At 45.1% G+C, this 12,144-nt stretch overlaps 1 protein-coding gene across 2 annotated transcripts; it reads right to left on the bottom strand.

Moving 5' to 3' along the window:
• Positions 1–1,077: 1,077 nt before the first annotated feature.
• Positions 1,078–10,035, bottom strand: LOC143955669 (uncharacterized). 2 transcript variants are annotated; one of them, XM_077465776.1, is made up of 6 exons: positions 7,990–10,034; positions 5,420–5,621; positions 5,136–5,339; positions 4,825–5,046; positions 4,557–4,701; positions 1,078–3,231 (listed from the first exon to the last, which is right to left on the bottom strand). In XM_077465776.1, exons 2-6 carry the CDS (start codon positions 5,522–5,524, stop codon positions 1,991–1,993), a joined length of 1,917 nt encoding a protein of 638 aa, XP_077321902.1. In that variant the 5' UTR covers positions 5,525–5,621; positions 7,990–10,034; the 3' UTR covers positions 1,078–1,990. The 2 variants fall into 2 exon arrangements, with proteins under 2 accessions (XP_077321902.1, XP_077321903.1); XM_077465777.1 differs by lacking the exon at positions 5,136–5,339 and having other exon boundaries at positions 7,990–10,035.
• Between the last annotated feature and the right edge of the window lie 2,109 nt (positions 10,036–12,144).

Raw genomic sequence — 12,144 nt, 5'->3', positions numbered from 1 at the left:
TGTAAGGGACCACTACACTGACCACTGATATAAGGGGTCCTTCTCCCATTGGTCTTCAATGTAGGGGTCCACTACACAATGACCACTGACATAAGGAAGTCCTTCTCCCATTGATCACCAATGTAAGGGACCACTACACTGACCACTGATATAAGGGGTCCTTCTCCCATTGGTCTTCAATGTAGGGGTCCACTACACAATGACCACTGACATAAGGAAGTCCTTCTCCCATTGATCACCAATGTAAGGGACCACTACACTGACCACTGATATAAGGGGTTTCTTTTCCCATTGGTCGCCAATGTAAGGAACAGCTACACTGATATAAGGGGGTCCTTCTCGTATTGGTCACCACTGTAAGAGACCACTACACTGATCACTGGTCGTCACCATTGAAAGGAACTACTACGTTTTCCTTGGATTGTCATTTCTAACAGATACCTCACGAGACAGATTCCTTCCAAAGGTATCCTTCTCCCCATTGGTCACCAATGTAAGGGACAACTATACCTACCACTGATATAAGGGGGTCCTTCTCCCATTGGTCTCCAATGTAAGGGTCCACTACACAATGACCACTGACATAAGGGGGTCCTTCTCCCATTGGTCACCAATGTAAGGGACCACTACACTGACCACTGATATAAGGGGTCCTTCTCCCATTGGTCACAAAGGTAAGGGACCACTACATTGACCACTGATATAAGGGGTTCTTCTCCCATTGGTCACCAATGTAAGGAACTACTACACTGACCACTAATATAAGGGGGTCCTTCTCCCATGAGTCACTAATGTAAGGAACCATTATGCTGACCAATAATATAAGTGGGCCCACTGCACTCTGTACCCTGGGTTGTATAAGATAAGCTTGCCACATACAGTATGTAGAATTGTTTTTTATAATCAGACCTGTAAGTGTTTGAGAAATCTTCCACCACAAAATGTACTCAGCCCATGAGAGGTACTTTAAAAGAGGACCACCTTTTAAGTGGTGGGGTTAACGTGTTTCGTCCTGAAGGACGACTTGAGAAAACAGACCTCTTGCAAGAGTTTACACCACAAAATGTACTCAGCCAATGAGAGGTAAGGACTCCATTTTTATTTTTTCTCCTGCTATCAATGGCCGACACGGTACAACACTTCATCCATGTCTTTGGTGATCTCCTTATCAACTGTTTCTTCCATGATGAAGATCAGCCATGGAGTACCGTATATACTCGAGTATAGGCCGACCCGAATATAAGCCGAGGCCCCCAATTTACCCCAAAAAAACTGGGAAACTTATTGACTCGTGTATAAGCCGAGGGTGAGACATGCCTGTCCATCCCTGTGTGTCCGTCCATCCCTGTGTGTCCATCCATCCCTGTGTGTCCATCCATCCCTGTGTGTGTGTCCATCCATCCATCCCTGTGTTTGTGTCCATCCATCCATCCCTGTGTGTGTGTCCATCCATCCCTGTGTGTGTGTCCATCCATCCCTGTGTGTGTGTCCGTGCAGCCTTGTGTGTCCAGCCTACCTGTGTCCCGAGCCTGCGTCCCGAGCCTCCGTCCCAAGCCTCCGTGCTTCTGCCATGCCAGGATCGCCGCTCTTCTCGTCTGACAGTAGTATGAGGATGAGCGGATGTCCGTGATAGGCGGACCACTGACTGCTGGGAAATTGAGTGTTCCGCCTATCACAGACGGAGGCGCGGCTTTTGAATAGTAGAATGGCCGCCGTCTGTCTGCTCGACACGCTGATTGGGCAGGCAGACGGCGATGACTCGAGTATAAGCCGAGGGGGGCACTTTCAGCCTCAAAAAAGAGGCTGAAAATCTCGGCTTATACTCGAGTATATACGGTATATCTGAAGTGTATATCAGGGTGTGCTTCTTCCCCACATGTCCAGCAACATTCATATACAAGACATTTCCCGCACTCACTAATACACCTCGAGGGTTGTGTGGGACCCCCTGATGTACAAGAAGACAGGACTTCAGTGAGGAACAATTCCCTCACTCAGGACAGGAAGGTGGCTTCTTCCCTGTGTGAGCCCTTTGATGTCTGTAAAGATTGGACTTCCCTGCAAAACATTTCCCGCATTCAGGACAGAAATATGGCTTCTCCCCTGTGTGAAATCTCTGATGTCTGGAAAGATGGGACTTCTCTGAAAAATATTTCCCGCACTCAGGACAAGGATACGGCTTCTCACCTGTGTGCGATTTCTGATGTCTGGAGAGATGTGAATTCCTTGAAAAACATTTCCCACACTCAGGGCAAGAATACGGCTTCTCCCCCGTGTGTGATCTCTGATGACAGGAAAGACTGGACTTAGCTGAAAAACATTTCCCACACTCAGGACAGCAATACGGCTTCTCACCCGTGTGTGATCTATGATGATAGGAAAGACTGGACTTATCTGAAAAACATTTCCCACACTCAGAACAGGAATACTCCTTCTCTCCCGTGTGCAACATCAGATGTGCGTCAAGATTCGACTTAACTAAAAAACATTTCCCGCACTCAGGACAGGAATAAGGCTTCTCACCCTTGTGCCACCTCTGATGTCTATCAAGATGCCACTTATCTGAAAAACATTTCCCGCACTCAGAACATGAATGCGGCTTCTCCCCCGTGTGAGACCTCTGATGTCTGACAAGTTCTGATTTTTCTACAAAACATTTCCCGCACTCAGGACAGGAATACGGTTTCTCACCCATGTGAAACCTCTGATGTCTATCAAGATGCGACTTCCTAATAAAACATTTCCCACACTCAAAACAGGAATATGGCTTCTCACCTGTATGAATTTTTTTATGCATATTAAGACTAGACTTATAATTGAAACGCTTCCCGCACTCAGTACAGGAAAGCCTCTTATCTGTTGGAAGGACGGCACCGTCCCGCACAGTCTGAGGTTCCTCGGGATAAGAGGAATATGATGGTCCGGCACCGTCCCGCACAGTCTGAGGTTCCTCAGGATAAGAGGAATACGATGGTCCGGCACCGTCCCGCACAGTCTGAGGTTCCTCAGGATAAGAGGAATACGATGGTCCGGCACCGTCCCGCACAGTCTGAGGTTCCTCAGGATAAGAGGAATACGATGGTCCATCTACACTGTGTGGTGCCGGATGGACATTTGAGGTAGTCGGGTTTTCTCCTGGACTATACTGTGTGATGTCCTCATCTTCTACTTTACAGTCTGGAGACAAAGTGAGACAATCCTCTGAGGTTTTCCTCATCTCCCGTCCATCTACTAAAATAGAAATACAAAGATTATTACTAGACATCAGCTGATTGGTTCCCCTAAACCAGGACTCCGCCCACATCAGGCAGCTTTGTCTCTGAGGATCTTACAATTCCCCCCTCAAGGTAACTAGTAAATGGGTCCTCTGATCTCCTACCAGATCATTTCTTTATTCATGGGCCTTAGTCAGAGAGGGAGGAAACAACGAGAACTGTCTTCTATAGGAGTGACAGTGATGAGGGGATTTTAGGACGAGTGTCCCCTCCCCCTCTATCACTCATCGCCATCTTCCCAACACAAGAAGTCCTGCACTTCCTTATTTAGTCCATGATTTAGTCATGAATAACAGCGGGGCTGAGCCCCACCAGAGGTCAGAGAGTGAGGATGGGGGGAGAACAACCAAGATGAAGACTGGACTGATCCTGAAGACCCCCATCATTGGGTTATTGACTCCTCCCTCATTATCACTTTCTGTTTAAGGCTCCAAAGTTGGAGGATGTTATCACATTATTATCACCATGTAAAAGTCTGTGCTCCAATCACATCATCCGATATAATATGTCCAGCTGGTAGAAAATGGGTGTAACAAAAGAGAATATATATTATGTGTATATATAGCAGTGGGGGGAGGGGAGAGAGCAGAAGTCAGGACTATGTAATGTACAACATATTGTGTAAGATACAACAGATAGGACTATATAGTATCAGAATTATGTAATGCACAACATAGAGTATATAGTGCAAGGGTCAGGAGTATATAATGTACAACATAGAGTATATAGTGTGGGGGTCAAGTGTATGTAATGTACAATATAAATTATATAGTGAAGGGTCAGGATTCATAATATTGGTGTTCAGTAATCAGTGGTGGATTAAATGTTTACTGGAGACAAGTTGCAGAGGTCCCACACCGCTGCCTCCCATCTCCTGAGACTGCACTCAGTGACTTGAGTCTGAGACTATACAGACATAGGAAAGAAAACAGAGCAAGTGACCCCAGAATAATTGCAGAGATAGAGATCCTGCTATACCCGGGCATGGGGCAGAAGACCCAAGACACATACCACTGGTGCCTAGGTTGAACAATGCCTATAGTGAGGGTCAACATTTTGCTGATCCCCAGAATCTCCATAAATCCAGTCTAGATACATAAATTGTGTCGGCAGCACAGAGAAGGAAGATTATCGGAGAGAAATCCAGGAATACAGGACGGGGGACACAGCTCAGGAAAGTGACCAGGGGATTACAGGCTGATATCACCCAGCCCCTGCCCTACTCTGGACCAATCAGTGAGCAGTATGGGTGGAGGAATGGATTTAGTGTTAATGACCCACCTGTGCTGATCTCTGTAGGAGTGTCCTCCTCTATAAATGTCCCCGTTATTCCATCCTCCTCCATAGACTGCTGATCATCCCTCACATACCTCTCTTCTTCTTCTTCTGATTTCACCTCAAATTCTATATCGATTGGATCTCCACTCTAAACCAAGAAAATGAGAGAGAAAATCATCTGTAAAATAAGAGCTTTAATATTGTGACATCACATAAAAAATCCACACATTGTCTCTGTAAGTGAATGTTCTAGATTCTCCGTCCCACCAACCTTGTAACAGTGGGGGATGGTGTGACCTTCCTGTGTGGAATCCCGGGAATACAGAGGACGGGGACATCTCTCTGGTGGGTTTCTGTAGCTGGATGACTCCACCATGGTGTCCTGGTACAGATCTTTGTGTTCTTTAGGAAACTCCTCCATCACCCCATCCTCATCATCCTCCTCTTTTATCTCTTCTTTAACCTCAACTTTAGGATCTCTCAGGTTTCCACTCTGAATATATAATAAAAATGACATCAATGGTAACAATGCAGATAATGTACAGATCCTAATGATACTATCAGTGATTGTTCCTCATCTACCTGATGATGGTGGGGGATGGTGTGACCTTCCCGTGTGGAATCCCGGGAATACAGAGGACGGGGACATCTCTCTGGTGGGTTTATGTTATTAGGTGGCTCCATCATATCCTTGTGCCCTGAAAGCTCCTTCATTACACCATATTCCTTGTCCTCTTGCTTGTACTCTTCTTTAATAACACTATTATAACCCTCAAGGTTTCCACTCTGAATATATAATAAAACATTTATTGTAACAAACATGATTGTGTATAAGTCATAACTATTCATAATTGTTTCTCATCTACCTGATGATGGTGGGGGATGGTGAGACCTTCCTGTGTGGAATCCCGGGAATACAGAGGACGGGGACATCTCTCTGGTGGGTTTCTGTTACTTGATTGCTCCATCATGATGTCCTTCAGACAGCTTCTTCATCACACCATACTCCTCATCCTCCTCTTTTTACTCTTATTTAACAACAATATTATCATCCCTGATGTTTCCACTCTGAATATATAAAAAAAAACATTTGTTCTATCATACTTGATTGTGTATAAATCCTATCGGTGATTGTTACCCATCTACCTGATCATGGTGGGGGATGGTGTGAATGAATATCTGAGACTTGGATCAATATGGAAAAATTTGTTTTCAGGACATTCTTTCTACAAATGACATTTTCCCTCTTTCTTCCTATTTGAAACCTTCTAAAAGAAAGACATACATATTCCAACCATCCCCCGCCACTAATAAAAGTCATATAATCCGTTAGTATAGACCAGCCTTTCTCAACGTTTTCAACACGGAGGAACCCTTGAAATAGTTCTCTGGTCTCGGGGAACCCCCTGCTAAAAATTAGAAATCTACAACTCATGATACATTAGTGTGATGGTCAGTGGGAAGAATGGTCCTCACACTTGTGGTCATTGGGAAGAATTACCTCCTTACAGAGAGCTAAAAAGATCAATGGTGCCAGTGGGAACTTATCTGAGAGGCAGAAATTTCCCAATGCTGAAGGAACCCCTACCAACCTTTGGAGGAACCCTGGGGTTCCACGGAACCCTTGTTGAGAATCACTGGTATAGACTGATGAGGTGAGAAGGCGATTGGTGGGAAAGGTGACACATCTCCATAAATGAAGACAATGCTCCGGCTCTGTAACTGGGGGAACGTTCTGATCCTGAAGGGGTAAATCTGCCTGTGTGGTGTAATAATTGCCCCTTGTAGGCCATGTATGATCAGGATGGTCATTGTCTTGTCTATTTATTGTCAGTGTTGTTTGTTTAGAGGAACATTTTACTAGAATTTATCTTCAAAATGAAGGAAATGTTGCGGCCCCGTAGGTGGGGGAATGTTCTGATACTGAAAGGGTTAATCTACATTTCCACACTATATATGTGTGTATCGTCATCTGCTGGAGATAAAAGACGTCACAATGACTATGGAGGAAGAGGACGAAACATGACGAGGGGGGGTGTTACTGAGTGTATATATATATATATATATATATATATATATATAAAATAAGATCTTATTGTAGTGATATATTATCGGCGTGTAGCGTATTGGGTAGATGATTAGTTAGTAGTTATTATAAGTACTCTTCCGCAGCAACCCAATTCTTCCAGAGAGATGCACTTTATTGACTTCCAACACAGAACAAAGTCTTGCAACAGATGACACAATCCAACAGAGTATAATTACGACAACGCTAGTAAATATTCAGAGACCCATGTCCCCTAGACCAGTGTTTCTCAACTCCAGTCCTACAGGCGCCCCAACAGGTCAGGATGTTTTCAGGATTTCCCTCTGATGAAACGGCTGTGGTAATTACTAAGGCAGTGAAACTGATCAAATCCCCTGTGCAAAATAATGGTGAGCCTGAAAACATGACCTGTTGGGGCGCCTTGAGGACTGGAGTTGAGAAACACTGCCCTAGACCTTGGTGCCTTCATAACCACACACCCAGACAAGACTGAACGCCATGTTATACCCCCAATACATTGAATAGCTGAGCAATGTGATTGGCCCTTTCCATTAAATGCTTTGATCTCCGTGGGTCTTTCAGAGAGACAGAAGATGACCCCCTAGCCGTGAACAGCTGTAGTCATAAACTGCCATAATTCTCATTCTTGCATAGTAACATCAACAAGTTTCCTTCAATATGCGCAATTAGATTAACAGATACCACCTTAAAGTGGAGCTCCACCCTAAAGTGGAACTTCCGCTCATTGGAACCCTCCCCCAGGGGGGAGGGGGTGCAGATACCTGTATAATACAGGTATCTGCACCTACTTCCGGGCATAGATAGCCGCAGATTCTGCGGGTATTTACGCCACTTCCTGTGGGCCCCCCGCTGTCTGCTGGGAAACACACGGATCCCAGAGACAGTGGGGACCATCCTTATTACGCAGAGCGACTCGCGCATGCGCAGTAGGGAACCGGGAAGTGAAGCCGCAAGGCTTCACTTCCTGATTGCCATACCGAAAATGGCGGCGGCGGCAGCACCCGAGAGCCGATCGAGAGATCGGCTTCGGGGGCCGACATCGCGGGCGTGCTGAGCGGGTAAGTGTTCTTATTTTAAAAGTCAGCAGTTGCAGTATTTGTAGCTGCTGACTTTTAAAAACAAAAAACGTCAGAATTCCCGCTTTAACACCCTTTTGATCAACAAGTCCCCTTTGATATGTGTAATTGAGTTGGCTCGGAGAAGTCACTCAGTCAACTGAAATCTGGCCTGGTCAATCTTGTGCTGTATGCGTACATATATATATATATATATATATATATATATATATATATATATATATATATATATATATAAAATAACATATAAAATATATATATATATATATATATATATAACAACACTTATTACCTCCTTTTCTGCCATTTCCAGCAATGTCTCCTCTCTACTTCCTCCGGACTCACCTCTCACCCGGAACTTCCTTTCTGTATGTGACATCACTTCCTGTCTTCCATAGAGACTTCCTTTCTAGGTAGAAGTGAGAAGATCCCCACCTTGTGGAGCTCAGAGGAAATACAACCCCGAGAAACGTCTCGTAATATGAGCACGGCCTTGTGCTGTGTGTGTACTGTATATCCCTATACAATATGTGGCAGTCCAGGGCCCCCAAGAGGCCTAATGGTGACCTCAAGAGTTAGGGAGAGCCGACATCCTTCTTTGTAAAGTGGGTTACCAGGCATGATGGGTGTAATGCAAGATGAAATTGATGGGCAGCAGTCACTTTTTGAATGCGAACAAGAGATATATTGTCTCTTACTATGGGAGATCAGGTTAGGACGCCCTTAGGTAGATGCAATGTTAATTGGCAGATTCCGAGACTCTATAGGTAGACAGCTATACAGGGTAAGGCCTCCAGCCGGATGCCACGTCTGTATGGGTAGGACCAATGGCACTGAAATTGTAACAGTCACCAAATGTAGCTGTATATAACTCTTGGTAACATAGAACCGTCTGTTTCATATCTCACAGTATCCCACTGTAGGTCTTGAATCGCTGAGCTCACAGTCTCTTACTAGACTTCCAGATCCCAGTCGGCACCGGATCTCCTGAGCTCTTCCAAAACTATCCCGCTGTATACTCCTCAAGCGCAGCCCCCACGCTACCCTACTGGGTCCCTGGCTTGGCACCCGCTGAAGCTTTCCCATTTCTTCACCGTCCCCGGCTGGTGAGAAGACGGCTCTGATACTTGTTCAAGCTTACTCATTGTAGTCTTCGGTATTAAGGTGGATGGTCCCTTTGTGGCGACTTCTAACCCTTTACTTCAACTGGTTCCCCGTCCTGGCTGAACCTTCACAACTCGGTTGAACTCCAATCCAGTAGTCCCAACCCTATGCTGCTTCTCCTGCTCCTGGATAGGCCTCAGGCAGCCTAGCAGCCAGGTGTCTCTGGGATAGGCCTCAGGCTTCCGGCCTAGCAGCCCGGGATGACATACCACACATCCACCCAGACAGCCGTCAAGGTGGCACAGAACACTGATCACCTGAATCCACCCAAATTAATAGGCTCTCCCAGCAGGCTAAGGGACTAAAGAAACCCCTGTCTATTGGCTGAGACACCCCATCCATTCGTGATCTGTCCTCGCTATGCCCTTCTATCTAATGTCACCAGCCACAATGCCACCTAGTGACAGAGAAGAAAAGTGCCACAATTGCAGAATTAGGGGAAAGTCAGTGAATCTCCTAACAATTAGACAGGACAATAACGACCGGGCAAACTAAATTTGTTAGTAGCCCTGCCAAAACACCTGGGTGCTACATCTACATTGCCAAAAGTATTGGGCCGCCTGCCTTTACACTCACCTGAACTTTAATGGCTTTCCTTAGATTGTAGATTTCAATATTGAGTTGGCCCACCCTTTGCAGTTATAAAAGCTTCAACTCTTCTGGGAAGGCCGTTCACAAGGTTTAGGAGTGTGTCTATGGGAATGTTTGACCATTCTTCCAGAAGAGCATTTGTGGGGTCAGGCACGCTGTTATAGCTGAAAAGGGCGGGGCCAACGCAATATTGAACCCTACGGACTAAGACTGGGATTCCATTAAAGGTCATGTGCGTATAAAGGCAGGCGTCCCAATACTTTTGGTAATATAGTGTATGTGGCATTGCTGCGATCGTCAGGAGCAGGAGAATTTATTTGGGGTTGTTCTTTGGTGGAAGGTTATGGCTGTAAAGAGAAATATACAGCTACATTTAAAAATGTGTTTTACCCTTAGGTGTGAAGGAGATAACAAAGTGATTTCCTATGACTGTCAGCCCCTTCTAGTGGCCATATTGAGGTATCTATCCTGAACATGGTAACTGCGCTAACTTTACTGTGTTTTAAAGCTCTCTAATTCAGCAGGGAATATGCGATTTTTAATTCTGTGATAAAAATGAGCAAATATGCGACTTTAAATAATACCCCCCACAAAAGAAATCCCATCAAAGCACCCCCCCCCCCACCACACACCTGTTAAGTGGTACTAACCAAAACATATAATCCCAAAAATCAATTACCAAGCAGATCAAAAAAACGAATTAAATGAAAAAATACAATATATATAAAAATACATTTAAAGTTCCGGTGAACATCTTCAATGTTGTTCAACTGTATGTTTGTGAAATCAACCACCTATCCATGACGCAACACATCTGCGTTCCACCAATTTTGTGACGGCACTACCACCTTTTAAATGACCGCGGCAACGTGATTGGCTGAATAATAAACAGTTGGGGCATAAATACCTTAACAAACATGGCCCCCCCAGCAGCTTCCTGATGACCCAAAATTGATTGTGAAACGCGTAGAGGCTGCTGGGGAAACTACGACATCACTTCCTGCCAGCACCTGAGAGTGACAGTGAGGCTTGGCCCACACACGATCACAGGGGAAACATTTGCTGGAATACCAGCTCCATATACACTGCTGGAAAGGTTTGGTGCCGGTGTTCTGCCGAGAAAGGTCCTTCTGGCGGATAATGCCCCCCTCCCGTACTGCGCAAGCACAGCGCTTGCGCAGTACGAAGCACAACGGAGACGCCGAAAAAGCTGAACAGCTGTGAGTCAGCTGTACACGGGGCCTACAGTCCAACACTGTTTTAAGACAAAGGGCCCCTTCGCGGGCTCGCTTCGGGCATAGCCTCACTTCGCTCGACATGCTTCGGGCACAGCCTCGCTTCGCTCTGCATATTTTTATACTATCTTTCTGTCCACTTGGATGGGGGGGCTTGAACCTGGACTCAGGGCAGAATGTAGTGCGCAGTCGTTCGTACTGCGCAATCGCTGCGCCTGAGCAGTACAGGGTGGACGTTATCCGCCGGGGGACGATGTCGGCAAGACACCGGCCTGTGGGCACTGAAAATTGTAAGCACAATCCTTTTTAAACTTTTTTTTATTATTAGTTTTTAGTAGTCCGCTGACGCTCCACTAAGGGGCGTCCGTATTTGATTATTGGGCGGGTCGTTCCCACCCAGTCCTCCTTTTAACTGCGCTTTCCGTCCTATGCTCCTCTATCCAAGTTGAAGTCACCGCAAGTGACGTAACGCGTAGGATACGGAGACCGGAAGTGACGTAACGCGTAGGATACGGAGACCGGAAGTGACATAACGCGTAGGATATGGAGACCGGAAGTGACGCTCGCACCGGAGCGGTCTGTTTGAATTGTCTTGCTGCTAATACTGCCTGACTTACCCCATTTATCTGTGAGTAATTTGAATCTATAAAGTAGTGAATTTTAAAAACATGCTACACTATGGTTGCCCTTATATCTGTTCTCTGAGCTATATTGGAGCATCTTGATGGAGTTTACACTGTCGGAGATCTGAGAGTGATTCCCTGAGGACCCCCCCACCCCCTTTCCTTGGATTCTTGGTGCATCTGTGAGGAGGCTGCATATACGCTATATTTTATATAGCGGGGAGGTAATTACCCAGTGTGTACACTTATGCGTGGAATCACCTATGTGGAGGAAGATCCTTTGATGCACTTTATGAGCACGGAATCACTTTATATGTATATGTGATACTGTCACGGGACTGTGTTCACTCAGTTAGCCGCTGTGTATATTCCAATCCTTTGGTTTACTACATGCACTCAGCACTTTTGTTATATAAGTTTGGTTTACAGCTTGATTATTGTGTGTGCTTCAATATTTTAAGTTTACCATTGCACTCAGCACTTTTTTATGGAGTCATAAGTTGCATTTTTGCACTCAACTATCGTCACCAGTCTGTGCTCACTTAGAAAGTTGTTTTACGCATATTTTAGTTATTTTGGTTTCTATATGCACTCAGCACTTTTGTTATACAAGTCTGATTTATAGTTGGACTAGTGTGCGTGTTCTTATATCTCTATGTTTACTATTGCACTCGGCACTTTTCGTAATGCTATGGAGTTATAAGTTGCACTTTGTACTGTGATATTTTATTATTATGCTTACACAGTTTAATTTATATGAGCACTTTCATTAGGGGATAGAATAATTCCTACACTGTGAGGAGAGTTTTTTTCTATTATTTTTTTCAAGTCTAA

Source organism: Lithobates pipiens, unplaced genomic scaffold (genome assembly GCF_037356315.1).
Source record: "Lithobates pipiens isolate NorthernLeopardFrog02 unplaced genomic scaffold, aLitPip1_a1.2 Scaffold_35, whole genome shotgun sequence".
In the NCBI taxonomy this organism is placed as follows: domain Eukaryota; kingdom Metazoa; phylum Chordata; class Amphibia; order Anura; family Ranidae; genus Lithobates; species Lithobates pipiens.
Note: the sequence above shows the minus strand (reverse complement) of the source record. Positions and strands in the feature narration are given on the sequence as shown.